Source organism: Misgurnus anguillicaudatus, chromosome 22 (assembly GCF_027580225.2).
Source record: "Misgurnus anguillicaudatus chromosome 22, ASM2758022v2, whole genome shotgun sequence".
NCBI lineage: Eukaryota > Metazoa > Chordata > Actinopteri > Cypriniformes > Cobitidae > Misgurnus > Misgurnus anguillicaudatus.
In genome coordinates this window covers 44,371,098-44,394,416 of record NC_073358.2, presented here as the reverse complement: position 1 = coordinate 44,394,416, position 23,319 = coordinate 44,371,098, and the positions used below count along the sequence as shown (strand labels likewise).

The following is a 23,319-nucleotide window of genomic DNA, read 5'->3' as shown; positions in this document are numbered from 1 at the left end:
CATGGCCAAAAAACATGCAAACACTTGAGAATAACACCAATATGTTCTTGTTGAATTTATGGCGTTTTGGTTTTCTTTTTCGACACACATTTTTTTGTAGAGACTTTCAGATATTGGAACATGGCTGTGGGGATTTGCTCCCATTCAGACATGAGAGCATGGGTGAGGTCAGGTGCTTAACTCTTTCCCTGCCGGCATTTAAAAAATAGTTGCCAGCCAGCGTCAGCATTTTTTATGATATTCACCTTGAGTATCTGTCGATACCGATACAGATCCAATACCACCTCTATCGCCCTTTTAATCAATTAAGCTGCAAACGCTTAAACAGACAGAACTCAAACGTTTTACTGTGCAACAAATGACTGCAAATTCAAGACTCAATGAAACATTGTGCATTACTGCCGCTTCATTTTTATTTAAATGTTTCAAACAGACTAGTAGCAAAAATTACAAAAAAAAAAGCACAAAAATTCAAAATGAAATTTAATGTGTAACTTTGGACAATTTAAAGTGCAACTTTGTGCAAATTCATGTTGCTCAGCAAGTTGCGCTTAACGCCCAGTTGCCATGACAAGGTCCGTGTTGGTACTTCTACAATATTCAATCTGGCAATTTTCGCCAATACCGGACTAATATCGATACTGAATATCTTATCTGCCCACCCCTAATTTTCACAAAAATGTAATGACTTCCAGAAAAAAAACTCTTTAAATGTATAAGCATAATATATTGAATAAAAGAACCGACCGTCTGCTTTTAAACAACAACAACAAAAAAACATTCTATCCCATCTTTATTTTTTCTTTTTATCACCTCTCAAATATGGGAAAGTATCTTCAAAAATAAAAAAATTTGAACAAAAATTAAGATAATTGCATTTTTGTAATGTTTTTTAGCAGAAATATGGATTGCTGTAAAAACTCATTTTTGGCCGGAAAGCGTTTTATTTTAAAGGATTAGTCCATTTTCTTAAAAAAATCTAGATAATTTACTCCCCACCATGTCATCCAAAATGTTGATGTCTTTCTTTGTTCAGTCGAGAAGAAATTATGTTTTTTGAGGAAAACATTTCAGGATTTTTCTAATTTTAATGGACTTTAATGGACCCCAACACTGAACAGTTTTTAATGCAGTTTCAAATTGCAGTTTCAAAGGACTCATGTCATCGTCACGTCAAGAGGTCACCGATGAAGTATGCGAAACTCCGCCCCAGTGTTTACAAGTGTTGAGAAAGATGACCGTTCCTACATTGTTGTATGTGGAATGATACTAATTAGTGTCTTTGTGTCAGTTTGTTGTTTAAAATGGTCCGCAAATGTGCGTTTCATATATGTAACACGTGACCTTTCGACGTCATTACGCAATTATGCGAGGTCACAGGACCGGAGGAAGACAAGAAGTTGTGGTTTAAAAGTGCTTAGTTTTTATTTTTCTTGCCAATAATGACAATCGTTTCACTAGATAAGACCCTTGTGCCTCGTTTGAGATCATTTAGAGTCCTTTGAAACTGCCATTTTAAACTGCATTTAAACTGTTAAGCGTTGGGGTCCATTTAAGTCCATTAAAATGAGAAAAATCCTGGAATGTTTTTTGCTCAAAAAACATAATTTCTTCTCGACTAAACAAAGAAAGTCATCAACATTTTGGATGACATGGTTGTGAGTAAATTATCTGTTTTTTTTTTTAAAAATGGACTAATCCTTTAATTGATTAGATAACTTGTCAATGGCGGGGAAAGATTTAAGTTGTTTTTTTTACATGAGCGCGAACATACGTGCACAGTCGAACGCATAGCTTAGCACAGTATAGTTTATTTGACTCCTAAGTGTACACAGATGTTTGAAGCATGCGCATTGCATTGTGACAGAATGCAGCTGCATAATACATTCTCTTGTAGACATACAGTGCGCATACGTGGTGTACACGGACCCTCACTTATGCATATAAAACAAGATGGTTTCGGCAGTAACAACATAAACAAACGGCTTTCGTGGAACGAACGTAACTACCGGCAAACTTAATAATCGATAACTTTAGAGTCATTTTTAGAGTAGTTTATTTCTGGTTACAACCACGATAAATAACAAATAAATTACCTTAGTTTAAACCATAACTAAAGAGTATAAAAACTACACAATTTATGTATACAATGTCAACTACAGATCGACTGCCAAACCTCCCTTCACAGCTGTGATGCATAATTGCCATCTCCCCTCGTCTTTAGAAAACCAAAACAATATTTTCGACGAGGTATTTGTTCCAGAGTTCAGTTTAGCCACCCCTAGCCAGAGCATTTAACTAACGGAGACCAGAAGTTAAAGGCGGGGTGCACGATTTTTGAGTGTCGGGCCGCGTACCAAAACACACATGTAGCCAATCAGCAGTAAGGGGCGTATCTACTAACCAACATTGTTGCCTGGGTTGCGTATGTGTGGGGTGGGTCTATCAAAAAAAGGTCCAGATTCTATTGGGGTAGGGGCGTGTTTGTTTAGGTGATGTCAAATGTCAACATTGGCTTTCAGAGATCTTGCACCTCACCTCTAAATGAATAGTCTACTCATTTTCAATATTAAAATATGTTATTACCTTAACTAAGAATTGTTGATACATCCCTCTATCATCTGTGTGCATGCACGTAAGCGCTGGAGCGCGCTGCGACGCTTCGATAGCATTTAGCTTAGCCCCATTTATTCAATGGTACCAATCAGAGATAAAGTTAGAAGTGACCAAACACATCAACGTTTTTCCTATTTAAGACGAGTAGTTATACGAGCAAGTTTGGTGGTACAAAATAAAACGTAGCGCTTTTCTAAGTGGATTTAAAAGAGGAACTATATTTTATGGCGTAATAGCACTTTTGGGAGTACTTCGACTCGCCTGAAAAGTCCGCTCCCCTTCTCACTCTCATAATGGGAGAGGGAGGGTGTTACTGCGCCAAGTCGAAGTACTCCCTAAAAGTGCTATTACGCCATAAAATGTAGCTCCTCTTTTAAATCCGCTTAGAAAAGCGCTACGTTTTATTTTGTAAATAGGAAAAACGTTGATGTGTTTGGTCACTTCTAACTATCTCTAAATGGTACCATTGAATGAATGGGGCTAAGCTAAATGCTATCGAAGCGTCGCAGCGCGCTCCAGCGCTTACGTGCACGCACACAGATGATAGAGGGATGTATCAACAATTCTTAGTTAAGGTAATAACATATTTTAATATTGAAAATGAGTAGACTATTCCTTTAAGTTCCACCCAGGTGCAACACCGCAACAACGCACATGCATCCAATGAAACCATTTATACTTCTAGCTTTAGGGTTTAAAAAGGAAATATGCGACTAAAGGTTCTTCACAGTGAGCCATAGAAGAACTATTTTTGGTTCCCCAAGGAACCCTTAAAAGAAAGTTTTTCCCTACTATGCACGTTGTGGATGTTAAAGGCTCTTTGTGAAACAATACAGCTAAAAGGGGTTCTTTAATGAGATGAGGACTTTGCCAAAATGGGGTTGGCCTGTGTAGAGCCATAAAGAACCTTCAACATCCACAGAACCTCTAGTACAGTGGTTCCCAAACTTTTTCAGCGTGCGGCCCCCCTTGTGTACAGTGCATTTTTTGCGGCCCCCCGAAACAAAATTTATGACAAAAACAGTTTTAAAATGTAATATTTTAATTAAACAAAACATATAAAATTATACCTAGTAGTGCTGTTGGTAAGTTGGCTTATTATTTTTTAGGTTTAATTACAAAGAATTCATGATAAATGAATGTGTTTTATAAAATGTTATAAAACTGGGGCCCCCAGTTTGAAAACCACTGTTCTAGTACTTTGCACGAATGGTACTTTGTAAGAGAAAAATATTCTACAGACAATAAAAAAATTTAAAAAATGATCTTTGGGGAACCAAAACTGGTTCTTCTATGGCATTGCTGCAAAGAACCCATTTAAAAAGACTGTAGCTGCAGGTCAGTCGAGTTCTTCCACATTAACTCATAAACTATTTCTTTACTACGGTTTGTGCACAGACAACACGTGAAGCTGAAACAGAAAAGGTTTGGCCCATTCTACTAGAAATGTTTGTCTAGGGAAATTGCAAGGCTGACTGATTTTATGTACCAGTACAAGGTGTTGCTGAAATAGCCCAACATGTTGATTAGGAGGGGGTGTCCATATACTGTTCTGTACTTTGGGCCATGCAGTTTATGTTTATGGCTCTGGTAATGAATCTGCTCTCTTTACTTAAGACTGGGAAATGAGCAAGTGAGTTATAGACACACACTATCTCTCTTTCTCTCTCAATCACTACTGAGACAACACATAAACAAGAGCCTAATGGATAATTTGATCATTAATAAGCTTTTGGGAAAATCAACACTTGCTTTATGATGCTGACTCGCACTGCATCTCTCTCTCTTTCTCTCTGCAGATCAATGGTAGCTTCACCCTCTCCTTGAATGATCCATAATTGAGAGCCTTTAGCACTGTACGGGGGGATCGATGGGTCTTGCTAACAGCTCAGTAATGCTCACAAAATGTGGCGGCAGTGGACAGAGTTTGTCTTGAGGTGTGTCCAGTTTATAAGAGTTAGATTTCCATGGGTCATTAGTTACCGGTTGCTATGCCTTTAGGTGATTCAAACAGGCAAGGAGTCAATTAGCAAGGACACTGCTTCTCTTAATTAAACTAATACATTGTGTGCATGGATCAATGTAGCCACTCTCAGGGGTGGAGTTGTTTTATATATGTTTAGTTTTTCATTAAGGCAACACAAGTTTGCATCACACACCTTGTAGCCAAATTGCTTTAAAGAGCACCAATTTCATTACTAAAAACAATGTTATTTTTTGCATTTGGTATTATGTGTTTGCGTGGTTTAAAAAACACATTATTCTCCACATACTGTACATTTTTATAGCTCTAGATTTCATTCTCTCTTTCTGAAACGCACATATTTGAAAAGCTCTGTGTCCCTGATTGGCGAGCTAATCTGAATACCTCTGACGTCAGCCGGAAACGTAACGCTCCTTACATTTAACTTACAGGCTGTAAGTCCGAAGCGGGAAGTATTATGATAATGTCGATCTTGTCTACATCACCAATCACAGGAAGTAAACTGTTGCCTACAATCTGTGCGTTCGTTGTAGTCCAAGAAAAGAGATTTACGTTCAAGACGATAACTTGCGTCATTGTTTACTTTGGGATTTGTACCTTTTGCATATCATTAACACGTACTAATACACACTTGCACACCAAATGAAATTTAAAAACGTGACAATCGGACAATAGGTGCTCTTTAAACCAATGCCCAAATGTAAAAATATGTTTTAATACGCTGCATCATAATTTGGGTACATAGGAAGACACATGTTTGGGTGGTATATTAAGCCCACTCATGCCTACACTCTTAAATAAAAAGGTTTAAAGGTTCTTCACAGCGATGCCAAAGATGAACTATTTTTGATTTCCCCAAAAACATTTCTTTCTTACCTATTTATAATCTAAAGACACATTTTGTGAAACCGAAAGGTTCTTTGGATGTTAAACGATACACTGTGAGTTGCTACTGAGACGTTATCTTTTAAAAAGGGTGTAATATATACCATTTTGGTACATATATAGGTGCTTTTGAGGTATAAAGTGTACTTTTTGAAAAGGTACCACCCCACACTGCAAAAAAAAAGACTTTATAACTTAGTATTTTTGTCTTGTTTTCACTACAAATATCTAAAAACTCTTAAATTAAATAGCATTTTCATGATGAGCAAAATGTCTTAAGAAAATAAGTCTAGTTTTTAGACAAAAAAAACATAAAATTTAAGTGAATTTGTGCTTAAAAAAACATCTGCCAATGGGGTAAGACATTTATTTTGTAACTTTTTTCTTAAACACTTTTTTCTTTTAAAATTCTTACTACATTGGCAGATTTTTTTTTGTTGCTTGTTTTAAGCACAAATTAAAAAAAACTTAGAAAAAACATCTTGATCAGGGGCGTAGCCAGTAATGGGCCAGGGCGACACTGGCCTGCCCACATAACTCCCTGGCCCGCCCAGGCAAGTTTAATCAAAATACATTTTTTGTTTATTTTTATTATTCAAATTTATTTAAAAAATATATATGAATAGAATCCTGATTTATTGTTGACCGGTGTGTGTATAATTTGCTTTCTAAATAAAATGGAATTGTTAAAGCAAGTTGTAGGAAGCCTCCGGAACGTAATTGGTTGCTAGGGGTTCTGACAGGTAGACTCTGTGGGGAGCGACGGGCTCGGGCAGCCAGCTAACTTTGCTAAATGCTTTTTTAGCTAATATTAAAATTGCCACAATAATGGCTAAAGTTTCTTTAATGTGTTATATAAAAAAGCAAGAGTTGAGGAAGACGCCACTGCCTCCATCTGCCGAGTCCTACCAGCCCAGTTCTTCAGACTCATCAACCCACAAGGCGGCTAGTCAGGCGCGCTGGTGAACCACGTACAACCCAATTTGAATCCACGAGTACTCGCCTCAAAAACCTGTGCCTTTTGTTTTTTGAAAAATAACTCTGTGACTCTTTGGACTATAATGAGATCATTTCTGTTTTCAACATTAAACCCAGGCATTTGCGTCTTGTTTTGTAGAATGAAAACAACAAAGGTAAGCCTGTTGTTTAACTCATTTCCATGATTTTTGCTCGAAGTGATTTAACTAAGTGGTGTGTTGTGTATAGATGTATGCCTTATAGGTTAAGTTACATTGTTTAATTTAAACGAGTTGCTATTTTTTGGCACAAAAGCTTAATTTCCACCAGGCTGATTGCACTGTATATAGTTGATTTAATATAAATTAGGCAGTGTGTTGTTATTTATTTCAAACCGTGCTCTGCTGAGAGTTTTCATTATTTCAATTTCCTGTTACTTTTAGCCTACTTTATTTCAGGTTAACTGTTTTTGCACTACTGACTAGCCTAAATAAGACTGCCTGGCCTGGTTTGTCCAGCCTTTATTGAGCTGGTTGAACATGTTTAGACAGTGTTTTATTATTGCCTTTGCCGAAAATTGCAAAGGAAAGATGTCACTGTTTTTGCAGATTGTCTATTCTTTTTTCTACTCTAAGGTTTAATTGTTATTTAAGACATTTTATTCTAGGATAAACTATTGGCCCACTCACTTTTGCCCCGGCCCGCCCAAAATACAATTTCTGCCTACGCCCCTGATCTTGATATGAGAATTTTTAGATATTTGTATTAAAACACAACAAAAATACTAAGTATGAAAGTAATTTTTTGCAGTGTGGGTGGTACCTTTTTAAAAAGTACACTTTTATACCCAAAAGTAACATACTGGTACCTCAAAGGTACACATATTTACCAAAATGGTCAACTTTTGTATCGTCTTGTACCTTTTTCCTGAGGTTGTACACCCAAAAATTGTTCTTCTGTGAGATCATATTGCACCCCTTTTAAGAGTGCATGCTTAGATTTACATTAACATTTGTTCAGATGCTTTTATGCAAAGTGTCTTGCAAATTATAGAACAGTCAACATTTTATCTCAATGTCACTAGATTTGGCCCAGCCGTGTACAATATCTTAAACACATTTCTTTAAAGAAGATGGGAATAGAGTTACTCATGGGTGTTTTAAAGCAAAGCTTTTCATAAGAGACCCATGCGGCGAGTGACAGAAGTATCAAAGCAAACGTTGAGCTGAATGCAGGAATGCTGCCGTGATGTACATTTGATCCTCGATAACAGAAACACAGTTTTAACTAAAAGAGGCCTTGGAGTGTCTGAGAGAGAGAGAGAGAGAGAGAGAGAGAGAGAGAGAGAGAGAGAGAGAGAGAGAGAGAGAGAGAGAGAGAGAGAGAGAGAGAAACAAAAAGACAGCAACACTGACAGAAAATGCCAGAATGAGGAACCCCACTGGGAGGACAGTCAGGGGCCATTCTCATCTCTGTCTCTGTGAAAGCACAGCAGTATTCACACACCTCTGTCACATCTCTTTATTACAGCAGTATCTCCACTGCTTTCCACAGGATAGAAGGAAAACAGCTCTAAAGCCTGCAGCTATACAGACGATCTGAATTCCACTTTGATTGAACAGACGGAGACGGTCTAGAATGATTTCTCGAAGTTATATTGAGGCAGGATTTCTTTACTGGTCTATTGAGTTTTTGATTTAGGTTTTAAGTAAAGGGATTGAGGTATAATAAATCAACTTATTTGATAGCTAACCTAACAAACAACTTGTTTTTCCACTGCATATAAAACTTTGTGCAACGAAAAGGTTCTGTGGGTGTTAAAGGTTCTTTATGGAACCGTATTGCTGGGTTAATTTGAACCCAGCATTGGGTTAAAACAACCCAGCATTCACTCTAAGAAAGGATGTGTCATTTTTTACACATTGTTTTGTGTTATGCTGTTTAACACATTATGTGTTGATTTTGTGTTCAAATAAATAAGAGACAACACAAAATGTCTTGTTCCAATAATAACACAGAGATGTGTCTATAGTTAAGAAATGTTACACATCCGTTTTAAGAGTGTATAGGTTAAATTACAACATGGGTTGGATTCGTCCCTTTTTGACACATTGCATGCTGAGTTGAAAATAACACTTTTAAAAAATATACTGGGTCTGGTCATTTTTAACCCAGTGTTGGGTCAAAAGGGGACGAGCCCAGCCATTGGGTTAAATGAACACAGAAAATGTTTATATTTGACACAAAAATTGATTAAAACAACCCAGTGGAATTACAACCCAACAATTTCGCCCCTTTATGACCAATTGCTGCATTTTTAGAGAGCTGGGTTATTTCCAACCCAGTGTTGGTTACAAAAGGAACCAGCCCAGTTGTTAAGTAAAATTATCCCAGAAAATTGTTATATTTGAGCCAACATAAAACAACATTTTGTATCTTCTACAAAAAGATGGGTTATTCTTAACCATTAGGACAAAGAACGACAAACCCAGACTTTAGAATAATTTAACCCAGAAAATGTTTATATTTGACCCAAAGACTCAGCAGGATGAATTACAACCCAACAGGTTGGGTTTCGTCCCTTTTTGACCCAACGCTGGGTTGAAAATAACCTAGCATTTTAAAGAGACCTTGGTTATTTCCAACTCAGCGTTGGGTCAAAGAGGGACAGACTCAGTTTTTGAATAAAATTATCTCAGGAAAATTTCATATTTGAGCCAACAATGGGCTAAAACAACATTTTGTATAGTCTAAAATACATTGGGACAAAACGACAAACCCAGCCATTGGAATAATTTAACCCAGAAAATGTTTATATTTGACCCAAAAACTCAGCAGGTTAAATTACAACCCAACAAGTTGGGTTTCATCCCTTTTGACCCAACACTGGGTTGAAAATAACCCAGCATTTTAAAGAGACCTGGGTTATTTCCAACTCAGCATTGGGTCAAAGAGGGACAGACTCAGTTTTTGAATACAATTATCTCAGGAAAATTTCATATTTGAGCCAACAATAGGCAAAAACAACATTTTGTATACTCTAAAAATGCTGGGTTATTCTCAACCCAGCATTGGGACAAAAGGCGACAAACCCAGCCTTTGGAATAATTTAACCCAGAAAATGTTTATATTTGACCCAAAGACTCAGCAGGATGAATTACAACCCAACTGGTTGGGTTTCGTCCATTTTTGACCCAATGCTGGGTTGAAAATAACCCAGCATTTTTAAGAGACCTGGGTTATTTCCAACTCGGTGTTGGGTCAAAAAGGGACAAACTCCGTTGTTGAGTAAAATTATCTCAGGAAAATTTCATATTTCAGCCAACAATGGGCGAAAACAACATTTTGTATAGTCTAAAATACATTGGGACAAAACGACAAACCCAGCCATTGGAATAATTTAACCCCGAAAATGTTTATATTTGACCCAAAAACTCAGCAGGTTAAATTACAACCCAACAAGTTGGGTTTCATCCCTTTTGACCCAACGCTGGGTTGAAAATAACCCAGCATTTTAAAGAGACCTGGGTTATTTCCAACTCAGCATTGGGTCAAAGAGGGACAGACTCAGTTTTTGAATAAAATTATCTCAGGAAAATTTCATATTTGAGCCAACAATAGGCAAAAACAACATTTTGTATACTCTAAAAATGCTGGGTTATTCTCAACCCAGCATTGGGACAAAAGGCGACAAACCCAGCCTTTGGAATAATTTAACCCAGAAAATGTTTATATTTGACCCAAAGACTCAGCAGGATGAATTACAACCCAACTGGTTGGGTTTCGTCCATTTTTGACCCAATGCTGGGTTGAAAATAACCCAGCATTTTTAAGAGACCTGGGTTATTTCCAACTCGGTGTTGGGTCAAAAAGGGACAAACTCCGTTGTTGAGTAAAATTATCCCAGACCATTTTTATTTTTGAGCCAGCAATGGGCTAAAACAACATTTTGTATACTCTAAATATGCTGGGTTATTCTCAACCCAGTCTGTCCCTGGGTTGTCCCAAACTGAGTCTGTCTCTCTATGACCCAACGCTGAGTTGGAAATAACCCCGGTCTCTTTAAAATGCTGGGTTATTTTCAACCCAGCGTTGGGTCAAAAAGAGCGAAAACCAACCCGTTGGGTTGTAATTCATTCTGCTGAGTCTTTGGGTCAAATATAAATATTTTCTGGGTTAAATTATTCTAAAGGTTGGGTTTGTCGTTCTTTGTCCCAATGTTTTAGCCTGACGTTTTCATACTCAATTCTAGTCAGAATTTGAGTCTGATACCGCTCCATTGAGCTAAAATTATGAGGCGTGTCTCAACCGAAAAATGCCTCTGCACTCAATTGGATAGACATACGACCAATCAGAGCAACGGAGTGTGTGATGTTGAAATGGCGTCTTTAGCAGCCTGACCGAACTGCTAGTAATTTCGCTTCAATGATACTAACATCATTGTAATTATACTAAGTCTGAGTTAGCGAAGGTACATCAACACCTGCTATGTTTACAACATTTCATTTATATCACAACATTAAGTATTTACTAAGTCATACAGTAAGACTATCTCTTACCATTTGTACGTTAGGTGAACTTCATCCACGACGATAGCTACCCATTACGTTGGCTTGAAAAATATCGGAGCCTAGCATGTCCCTCCACTTATTCAGCAGTCACGATTCCAGGCTTCCGAAAAGAAGCTGGCAACGACCGCTAATTATATCCATCTCGTCGTGCACGCCGAGTTGCATCGCCATGATACCCATTTCAGTTGCTTCTTTAACTTTGTCCTCCATAGGAAGGACGGCGAAAACATAAGCAAATGCCTTGATCGCGTTTCTCTGTTCCTCTTTTTAAATCAATGCTCTGTCGATATCTTTTAGAACAGACTCAATGTCAGAATCCACACATCTGAATTCACCAGCGGCAGCCATTTCATTGTAAACAGATTGAACACACGCGCTCTTTGGTGACGTGGTTGATACGTTACTGCACTGAAAAAAACAACTTGTAGAATTTACTTAAAAAAAATCCTCGTAACAATTTGCACAAACTTTTTTAAGTAAAATTTACTGCTTTTTTATAAGTAAAACTTACCTACTAAAATCAAGTAAAATGTACTTAAAATTGCATGATAAAACATATGTTAAATATTTTATTAAATGTTACTTAATTATTTTATTTAGAAGTTAGATTTATTTTAATCATTTAGGTAAAGTCTATTGGGTTTTTTTTTTGAAAATTGAAGCATTGCTGTCCTAATAATATTAAATAAATCGTATTTTCTGTTTGTTATTTTCTTTAACATATTAATATGGACCTAGTTATTTTTAGTGTTGAAATAAATGGCATTATAACACAATATTCATGACTGACAACAAGTCAGTCATTGAATAAACTTGATTCGGAACAGAAACGCACACAAAATGTGTTTCTGACATGCATTATCAGCACTGTGGAGAGAATTACAATACAATGTTCTGAACAGGGTTCATGTAAAGAAACACTGATCACCTGAACGGTGACTTCACAAAATTATTATTTACAACAAAACAACATCAATAATATAAGAGCTTAAACCTTTATGACATTTTGCTAACAAATATTTAAGTAGTTAAAGTTCTTATCAGTTCTTATTCTGTGATAAAGCTTAAAAAATAAAAATATTCAGGCGCAAAGAATTGTGGGTATTCCTTACAACATGTGCAAATACATGTAAGTAAATTTTACTTAGATTTTTTAGTTTGATGATTAAAATGTACTTAATTATTTTAGGACTATGTGCAGTGACTATAAAACAGTTAAATAATACAAGAAAATATATAATAAGACTTACTATTCCCACACAGTTCATTTTTTACATGAATTAATTGTGTATTTATCATCATTTTACTTAGGAAAATCTAGTTCTCAAAAATGTTAATATTATTATGTAGAAATTATGAGAGACAATCTAATAAATATTACTACACCAAAAAGTTTGTTTTTTCAGTGTGTTGATCATCTGTTCATCATCGTATAAAGCCCGCCCTCACAATTTGATTCGTCGGCCGGTTTCGGTATTCGCATAGTAGCTCCTCGACGGTGAATCCCCAGACCGATCTTCCCCATATTTCAAATCGTGGTGGGCGGGGCTAAGATCGGCTGGCACCCAGGCTACCAATGTTTAAGAATAACCCATCTTTTTGTAGAAGATACAAAATGTTGTTTTAGCCATGTTGGCTCAAATATAAAACATTTCTGGGATCATTTTATTGCTGGGTTATTCTCAACCCAGCATTGGGACAAAAGGCGACAAACCCAGGCTTTGGAATAATTTAACCCAGAAAATGTTTATATTTGACCCAAAGACTCAGCAGGATGAATTACAACCCAAAGGGTTGGGCTTCGTCCCTTTTTGATCCAATGCTGGGTTGAGAATAACCCAGCATTTTTAAGAGACCTGGGTTATTTCCAACTCAGTGTTGAGTCAAAAGGGGACAAACTCAGTTGTTGAGTAAAAGTATCCCAGAAAATTGTCATATTTGAGCCAACAATAGGCTAAAACAACATTTTGTATAGTCTAAAAATGCTGGGTTATTCTCAACCATTGGGACAAAAAACGACAAACCCAGCCATTGGAATAATTTAACCCAGAAAATGTTTATATTTTACCTAGCAGGATGAATTACAACCCAAGGGTTGTTTTTTTCCCCTTTTTTGACCCAACACTGAGTTGAAAATAACCCAGCATTTTTAAGAAACCTGGGTTATTTCCAACTCAGCGTTGGATCAAAATGGAACAGACTCAGTTTTTGAGTAAAATTATCCCAGGAAAATTTCATTTTTGAGCACACAATGGGCTAAAACAACATTTTCTATCCTCTAAAAATGCTGGGTTTTTCTAAAACATTGGGACAAAAAGCGACAAACCCAGCCTTTGGAAAAATTTAACCCAGAAAATGTTTATATTTGAACCAAAGACTCAGCAGGATAAATTACAACCCAACGCTGGGTTGAAAATAAAAATTTAGAGTGTACAGCCTGACAAAGAACCTTTTAGGGACCTTTATTTTTAAGAGTTACCTTATTGCTTTCTAAATGTCGCCCCTCTGAGTTAATTTTCCTGTTTATGTGAATTTACATAATCACAATAATATACACACACACAAAAGGTTTGGAAATGTCATGAAATGTATAAAACACCAGATAGCCTATAATTTGTTTACCTGATCTTAAGAGCACTTGTGTGCTGTGCTTTAGTTTACCTGTTTGAATTTCTGTCTGGCTCTCTCACAGTCTGTCTGTCTTTTTTGTATTCTGCCTCCCATATACACATATAAGACTACAGGGCATTGGCATTATGTGTGTGTGTCTTTGTCTCTTTGAATTGTGAATCGTGTGAGAGAATGTTGCTACTCCCTGTTCTTATGTTTTCTTAAGGAGCAATTACTGTATCAGAGGCGGTCTATAGAGAGGGGGAGGCATCATGTTTTGACACATACTCCTTAAACATCACCATGGATGAAATGCTTTAAGCATTAAATCATCAACCGTGGTGCCAACTCGGATTTCAGGCTCCAGCTTGCAGATTGCTATCAAGAAAAATACAAATGGTTATCACAGAAAGGTACTTCACAGTCTGTTCTGAGGATAACCATCTGTATGTTCTGTGGAATCAATCAAAAGCTCAGGTAAGTTAAATTTGTCCACACTTCATGGGGATCTACTGTATACGCTCTGCCAAAGCCTTATTGATTTGTGTTGATATCTTCAAAGAAAAGCTGAACTGACATAACACAGTCTGTCGGGATGTTTAGCTTGGAGGAACGGAGAGGTGAAAATCAATACAACTCATTTCAAGAATTCCTGCAAAAATGTTGAGCAGGGCTTTTGAGTGATACTGAGTATGTGACTTGAGGGTGGTCAACAAACGAAGGCATTTGCAAATGAAGGTGATAACTATTAGAGGAAATGCATGTCAAAGAGAGCGATAAAGAAAAAGAGAGAGAGAGAGAGAGAGAGAGAGAGAGAGAGAGAGAGTTGCATGTTTTAGCTATTTACTTTGACATTTATATTTGTCAGTCGGGCATCACATTTCATTTCAGTGAATGACTAATCTAATTCAGAGTAATGCGTTCAATAAATCTCAAGTCAGTTTGAAAAGCCTGTCAATAATTTCCACTAGTTTTATTGAAATAGTGACAATCTCACATCCAGTATGTTTTTCATCAGCGATAATGATACATAACTTACACACCCATCACTATCTCCAAACCCTGCTGATAATCTCTGTCACCCATTCACCTATTCCAGTCCAGTAAGTTTGACCTTTGTAAGTGTAACCAAGCAAATTTAGGTCCTCTGTTAAAGCTTGCAGTCGTGAAATACATGACTCAAAGGATTTCTGCTTGGTTTACTCTAGATTGTGATAGATAGATAAATAGATAGATAGACAGACAGACAAAGTAGATACACAGACAGACAGATAAAGAAGATAGACAGACAGATAAATAGAGTAGATAGACAGACAAACAGATAGGGAGGTAGGTAGGTAGATGGATGGATGGACGGACAGATAAAGTAGATAGACAGACAGATAAAGTAGATAGACAGACAGACAGACAAAGTAGATAGACAGACAGACAGACAGAAAAAGCAGATAGACAGACAGACAGATAAAGTAGACAGACAGACCGACAGACAGATAAAGTAGATAGACAGACAGACAAAGTAGATAGATAGACAGATAAAGTAGATAGACAGACAGACAGAGAGATAAAGTAGATAGGTAGACAGACAGATAGAGAGCCAGACAGATAGGTAGATAGACAGATAGGTAGATAGATAAAGTAGATAGGCAGATAGACAGACAGACAAACAGATAGTTAGGTAGGTAGGTAGGTAGATAGATAGATAGATAAAGTAAATAGACAGACAGACAGTTAAAGTAAATAGACAGACAGATTAAGTAGATAGATAAAGTAGATAGACATACATACAGACAGACAGACAGACAGATAAAGTAGATAGACAGACAGATAAAGTAGATAGACAGACAGATAAAGTAGATAGACAGACAGACAGCCAAAGTAGATAGACAGACAGACAGACAAAGTAGATAGACAGACAGACAAACTAGATAGACAGACAGACAGACAGATAAAGCAGATAGACAGACAGATAGAGTAGATAGACAGACAGACAAAGTAGATAGACAGACAGATAAAGTAGATAGACAGACAGAGAGATAAAGTAGATAGATAGACAGACAGACAGACAGACAGACAGATAGAGAGCCAGACAGATAGGTAGATAGACAGATATATAGGTAGATAGATAAAGCAGATAGACAGACAGACAGATAGATAAAGTAGATACACAGACAAATAGATAAGAGTAGATAGACAGACAGACAAGCAGATAGTTAGGTAGGTAGGTAGGTAGGTAGATAAATAGATAAAGTAAATAGACAGACAGTTAAAGTAAATAGACTGACAGATTAAGTAGATAGATAAAGTAGATAGACATACAGACAGACAGACAAACTAGATAGACAGACAGTTAAAGTAGATAGACAGACAGATAAAGTAGATGGATAAAGTAGATATACAGACAGACAGACAGACAGACAGACAGACAGACAGACAGACAGTTAAAGTAGATAGACAGACAGATAAAGTAGATAGATAAAGTAGATAGACATACAAACAGACAGACAGACAGACAGACAGACAGATAAAGTAGATAGACAGACACTTAAAGTAGATTGACAGACAGATAAAGTAGATAGACAGACAGACAGACAGACAGACACAGTAGATAGACAGAGAGATAAAGCAGTTAGACAGACAGACAGATAAAGTAGATATACAGACAGACAGATAGATACAGTAGATAGGCAGATAGACAGACAGACAGACAGACAGACACATACAGACAGACAGACAGATAAAGTAGATAGACAGAGAGATAAAGTAGATAGGCAGACAGACAGACAGACAGAAAAAGTAGATATACAGACAGAGAGACAGACAGACAGACAGGTAGGTAGATAGATACAGTAGATAGACAGACAGACAGACATATAAATAGATAAAGTAGATACACAGACTGATAGATAGATAAGTAGACAAATAAAGTAGATATATACAGTATATAGACAGATAGAGTAGACAGACGGATGGACAGACAGACATGTAGATAGATAAAGTAGATAGACAGCCAACCAAGATAGATAGACAGACAGACAGACAGACAGACAGAGTAGACAGACAGACAGAAAGAGTAGATAGATAGACAGACAGACAGACAGACAGACAGACAGACAGACAGACAGACAGACAGATAGATAGATAGATAGATGGACAGACAGACAGACAGACAGACATATAAATAGATAAAGTAGATACACAGACTGATAGATAGATAAGTAGATAAATAAAGTAGATATATACAGTATATAGACAGATAGAGTAGACAGACGGATGGACAGACAGACATGTAGATAGATAAAGTAGATAGACAGCCAACCAAGATAGATAGATAGACAGACAGACAGACAGATAGAGTAGACAGACAGACAGACAGATAGAGTAGATAGACAGACAGACGGACGGACGGACGGACGGACAGACAGACAGACAGACAGACAGACAGACAGACAGATAGATAGATAGATGGATAGAGTAGACAGACAGACAGACAGGCAGATAGACAAATAGAGTAGACAGACATATATAGATACAGTAAATAGACAGATAGAGTAAACAGATAGATAGATAGACAGACAGACAGACAGACAGACAAACAGAATTCCAGAGTGATGTAGCCCTGATAGCACTGTACATTATTGCTATGATAGGGTGAAAATGAATCATTTATAAGTCTGGATGGTCTTGATAATGTGTTCGTGTGTGTGTATTCTCTAGAGAACAGATGTTCACTTGCTGCCTTAAGGCAACGTATTGGTGAGTAAGAGCCAGAAAGATGAATTATTATATGGAAAAGTGAGAAAAACTCAAAATGCAGGTGTGGAAAAAGCCACAGTGACCTGTTGCAGAGTCGAGTTTATGTTTATGTTTAAGCGGCTGCATGACATCGCACACACTTAAACGCAGAATAAACAGCTTAAGAATCTGGATTATAGTGATGACACTAAAGACCTGGCAAGCGGTTTGTTTTGTTGCAAGTCTATCTGATGCTGTGTTACTATATTTGCAATATCTAATATGCATTTATGCATGACTCATATTATGCAAAAAAATCTGCCCAAATATACTTTTCTATGATTTACATTGAAGAATGTTGACGCTACTCTTTATTTCATAGAAAGTGAATGATTTTTTTCTTGTAAGAAAGTAAGTCATATGAGTTTGAAACAAGATGAGGGGGAGAAAATGATGACAAATTGTGTTTTGAAGACAGACAGAGACTGACAGACAGATGACAGACAAACATATAGACAGACAGACTGGTAGGTAGACAAATAGATAGATGAACAGATAGGCAGACAGATTTTACGTATTAGACATGCTACACATAAGGTTCAGTCTACAGATAATATAGCTTATGGCATACTTGGGGCAAATCTAGAATCATTTAAATTTGCTATAAAATATTTGTAACAACTTATGGATTTTTAATTTCCATGACTGTTGAAAGTTAAAGATATAAAAAGGTATACAAGTAGACAGTTTTAAAGGAGTGGATACACAGACGTGTGCAATTGGGCAAAAGGTTTGGGCTGCTGTGAGAAACAGTGAAGGCATTGAAGCAGCTGACAGCTCACAAACTGCGCGTCTCTCCGCCCGCGTGAAAAACGCCACACGAATGACATGACACCGAAAAATAAGTTCATATAATAAACCAGCGCACTTCCTCTGGCAATCGCAGAAGTGGCGGAAGTGCGTCAGTTCGCCAGCATTTGCAGTTCGCGGTGCGAGCAAGAAAAAAAACGAGAGGAGATCTGAATCGTGTCTCTTTAAAGCCACTTAGCGAAGCGTTGCCTGTTCGAAAAAAAGGACGCCGACGTCTTTCCCAGAAGCCGCAGCGCACGCGCGCGCGCACGCACGAGCAGCCTTCAGGAATGGATACGTTCACGTTCAACTTACTCTCCGCTGGATAAGAAACTCTTGTTGGGAATCGGATGCGTTTCGGTGGATCTTGCGTTGAGGAATCGCTTCGGAAATAACAGCGCTTCCAGGCGGACCGTGTTGTGTCGGAATGGTTTAATGGAGTCTCTTCATGGTTGCTTTACGCGTCTCTGCCGATGAAACTTGCGTTACTAAATTGTTTGACAAATACGCGGATGTTTTCCGGATCCTTATTTTGGTTTTTGTCACATCGGCTCATGCACTGGGTGGAAAAGAAAAGCAGCGCGAGCGTCATGAAATCCAACGCGCGCTACTCAGACACTGATGTTGTTTTATACGCTTGCAACAAAGTTGCAGTGCGAGTGCGATTCACACCACTGTCATTAAACAGCCATTTTGCACCTGTTTAAACGAAGCGGATCGCGTAACGCCGTGTTCCGACGCGGGCTCGGATTATATTCGCCTCGACCTGCATGGATCAGAACATTTGTTTATCATATTACGGAGCTTTACATCCAAGGTCACTGTAAATTGTTTACCTATCGCACACAGGCTTCGATGTCTATGGGTGTGTTTTATTGATCGGTGGGAATCGATTGGGTTTCACGTAATCGAGTGTGGGTTTTCCGTCGAGGAGGATTTTTAAAATGGAAGGGAAAGTCAAGCAGAGTCGCAGATCCAGGTCGCTGCGGGAGAGGGGACGGAAACGCGAGGCGGACGCTGGGGAAACCCGCGGTCGGAGCCCCTCGTCTGGTTCCGAACGGGAGCGGAGTCCCGGTAAAAACGCGCCGCCGCGTTCGACGTCCTCGAGCAGAGCCCCGCGACCCACCAGACGCAAGAGACGCGAGTCTGGTTCTCAAGAAGAGGATATTATTGATGGATTTGCCATTGCCAGTTTCGACAGTTTGGACCGTCTCGAGGTAAGGCACCCCGTTTAAATATGCCAAACACGTCCACGGCCGACGTCTGTGAAGTTTTTTTGTCTGTGTGAGGGATCTTGGACGCTAGCGATGACATAACGGCTCGCAAGGATGCTAAACAGGTGTCGCGTGTTGTCACAGTGTGTCATTCCTGACGTTCCATAGAACATTCAGACGCGCTGCTACTGTCCATTATGACGTAATCGTGGTTCTGAATGATGTTGAGCTGTAACTGTCGCACAAGTGTCACCGACAGGTCACATCGAGAAATGTGAGTTATTATTTACTGACAAGTTTGAATCGCAAGAGATTCAATTTCCACTTGGGTTTGTCATCTGTCAGAGTGCACAAATGAGTCATGATGAATCAGGGAACTTGTGGTATTTATGGTTTAGGCGATTTCTCTTTATTATCAAGAGTAGTTGTACTGTAAATGTCTCTTACATTTTGTTGACGTGCATATTTTGCAGTTCTGTGTTTTCGTCTGCTGTATCTTACACTCTTTAAAATAAAGGTGCTTAAATGGTTCTTCACAGGCAGATCCATTTTTGGTTCCTCAACGAACCATTTAGTCATTTTTTAGTCAATTCCTTTCTTAACTTTTTATTAAAACAGAAAGGTTCCTTGAATGTTAAAGCTTCATTATGGAACAAAATAGTTCTTCTGTGGCATCAGGAAGCACCTTTATTTTTAGGAGTGTATGTTATTATACAGTAATAAACAATACTGAGGTACCAAGTGCTATAAAGGGTGACTGCCCAATTGACCTTTCAGTCAAAAGTTTTTAAGAAGCATTTCTGCCAGATGGATAGATAGATAGATAGATTATTAAATATAAAAGTGTAATATACAGTATACTAGATAGTAGTATCAGTAAGTTTGAACTGCACCTTTAAGTGACCTATAAAGATAAAAGATCTTTGTGTGTATGTGGGCTGCATTTGTTGCGTGACAGCTTGTTTCATCATGTGGTGGTGAGTCTAAAGCTATTTGCGCTAATAGAGAGGCAAATAAGGCCTAGTGAATGACAGCTATGTGTTTGTATTATGTAAACAGCCATGAAGAAGGGGGTTATTGGGCAGAGTGTGTTTGTCAATGTGTTTGTGTACATGATAAATGACAGTAGCTTTACTATAAATCAGGGCTCTATCGTGTGCTGTAAACGCACAGAGATATATTTCTGCTGTGAAAAGCGTTGTAAAACTTCCCGAGGTCAAATTTTTGAGTATATGTTTTGGTCGTATTGCTGGCTTGTGTTTTCTTTACACTTGATGATCACCAGTAGCTTGACTCGAGCTGTTATTTCTCTTGTGTAGTTTAACCCTGATAAGTATACATGTTGTAATCTGTCATATCTCAGATTCTGCTTACTGTTTGCTTGCTTACGCTGTGGTAATCTGGAGATTATTTTTGACAAGAAAGAGCGTTCTGAGCCCTAGAGACCACAGTTTAGCAGATGCAGAGCTCATGTGACTAGTTGAGAGTATAAACAATGTTTGTACAGTATATACACTGCCACTCACAAGTCTTTGTCTGCTTTTGAAAAATGGAAAATGGTTCTTATTCTAATCATGCAATAAGAATAAAATACTACAATTTCTCTTTTCAGCAATGAAAATCTACCTCAAAAAGTTCTGTATGTATGAATTGTATAATTCACATTAAGTATCTCTGTCCTTTTGTTTTAATGGCAATGCTTTGGAGGTGCCATAAACTTGAAATCTGTGCAAATTTGATTTAACAATCGTTTATTTTATGTCAGTTCTGTAAGAAATTGTTTAGAATGTTGTGTTTGCAAATCCAAATTTTTAAAGTAGACTTAAACTTTTGAATAGCACTTTATTTTGAAGATGCTCGTGTTTCTTTTGTGAAACCACCCACATAAGCAGCATAATGCAGGCCACTGCAGTTGAATGCGGCTTTGAACTTTTACTTTTTTTGCATTTCTAATGAAGAGTTAAGTGTATAGAGCTTTCTCCGATCCGGCGAGGAACACATCCATCAGAGGCGTTTGTTTACTGCTTGATTATTTGCTGTTGAATTAGCTCACCTTGATAAATGAAACTTTGGGGATGCAGTGATTTTAAATGTCACCCATGATGTGGTTTGACAGAACTGTACTGAGGTTTGCCTGATAATGCCTCCCAGCTCAATCTCTGTGTAATGAAGTATTTAATTGATAAGAATGTTGCAGTTATTTCCTCCTCATGAGGAAGAGGAGGTGTGTGTGTGGTTGTGCCGAGTAGCAATATGACATAATCCTTTGCTGAGGTAGGTTAATTTTTATGGTTTCATATATTTCATGCTGAAGTTGTGGTTGCAATGTGAAAACATGTCAGAGGTTATGCAGTTTTTTCCATATGGATTGCAGTGGCAATCTTATCTTCGCTTGCTTTTGTTTAAATTTGTGACGTTATCTGTTTGTTGACCCCACTTTTGATGAAAAGAAACTCAAACCAATTTTATACCACAGTCGCATGTGCTGGCCTGAGGCTGATGATGTCAATAGAAGTCAAGGAATTTTTGGGAAGTGGCTCAATAAAACTGGGATGTGATGTGTCTGGTCAGGTGATTAGTGTTTTAACAATAATGAATTATGTTGAAGAGCTCCTTTTATCTTTTTGGGTACTTTACTGTACCTTAACCTCCTAAGACCCAAGCTTTGGTCTTTTTTTAGATTTCTTGCAGCTATTTGGGGTTAGGAAGAACCAATAAATAATATAATAACCAAATATTGTTCTGTGAACATGAAGCAGTGTAATTGTCCACATTTGTGGTTCCAGTTACACAGAATTAAGTATTATGGTGCAAATAACAAAAAAATGTGATGTCCACGTATGTGGACACTCCTGTCTTAGGAGGTTAAGGACCTATTTTGTACCTTTAAAGGTAAGTTAAATGTTTTGTACCCCTGACATTTAACTGGTACATAATTGGTCTAGGGCTGCAAAACAATTAATTGCGACTAATCATTTGCAGAATAAAAGTTTTTGTTTACATCATATTTGTGTGTGTACTGTGTATAATAATTATGTGTATATATAAATACACAAACATGCATGTATAATTTTAATAAAAAAATATAAAAAATTATATATAATATACATTTTATTTACGGTAAATATAAAATGTATATACACATTTAAATATTTTTAATATATGCTTGCATCTGTGTGTATTATATATACACATAATTATTATACACAGTACTAGGGCCGCAACTAACGATTAATTTCATAATCGATTAATCGGGCGATTATTTTTTCGATTAATCGACTAATCGGATAAAGTATAAGTATTTAGTTAGATGTTTTCACGTATTATAGCTAAATAAGGCACTAAATTAGGGTATTCATTCACGTGTAGAAGTGTACTTTTAAAAGTGCAAAAGCTACACACTAATACAGAGTTTTACTAATATTTTTGATTTAGATATTTTAAGCCTTTAAGTTTGTGCAGCTTTTAAATAGTAAAACATCTTTAAAGGAACAGTATGTAAGAAATTTATATCAATTAATCATAAAATGGCCCTGATATGTCACTAGACATTAAGATATAATTTTCATTTCAAATACTTATCACTAACAACAGTGCGCCGGCCAGGATATTGTCATTTAAAAAGTGGAGTTGCAGCCCTCAACTGATGTTTATGTTGTCATGTTGTGTATTGGCCACCAGTAAGATTGCAGTACCAGTTTTGACCACAATCCTACATACTGTTCCTTTAAATGTCAAAATATCAGTTAACAAAATGAATTAAGTCTTCAGGGATGTGCTGAGAATTTCAGCCACAGATTAATAAAATAATTTTAATCTTCAGCTTTAGACCTTGATGAATATTACGAAATTTGTTGACAACGAATGTCATAATCGTTTTTTATCGATTTTATCGATTAGT

General features: G+C 37.3%; 1 protein-coding gene across 7 annotated transcripts in view; it reads left to right on the top strand.

The window, feature by feature from the left end:
• Positions 1 to 18,359: 18,359 nt before the first annotated feature.
• fbrsl1 (fibrosin-like 1) overlaps positions 18,360 to 23,319 on the top strand; it is a 395,267-nt gene continuing 390,307 nt past the window's right edge. For 5 of the 7 annotated variants that reach the window (XM_073861162.1, XM_073861164.1, XM_073861160.1 and 2 more), the window contains exon 1: positions 18,361 to 19,421. In XM_073861162.1, the coding sequence (XP_073717263.1) occupies positions 19,149 to 19,421 (273 nt within the window). In that variant the 5' untranslated portion in view covers positions 18,361 to 19,148. Of the gene's footprint in view, positions 19,422 to 23,319 lie in introns of all 7 variants that reach the window. The other 2 variants (XM_073861161.1, XM_073861159.1) reach the window with 1 other exon arrangement.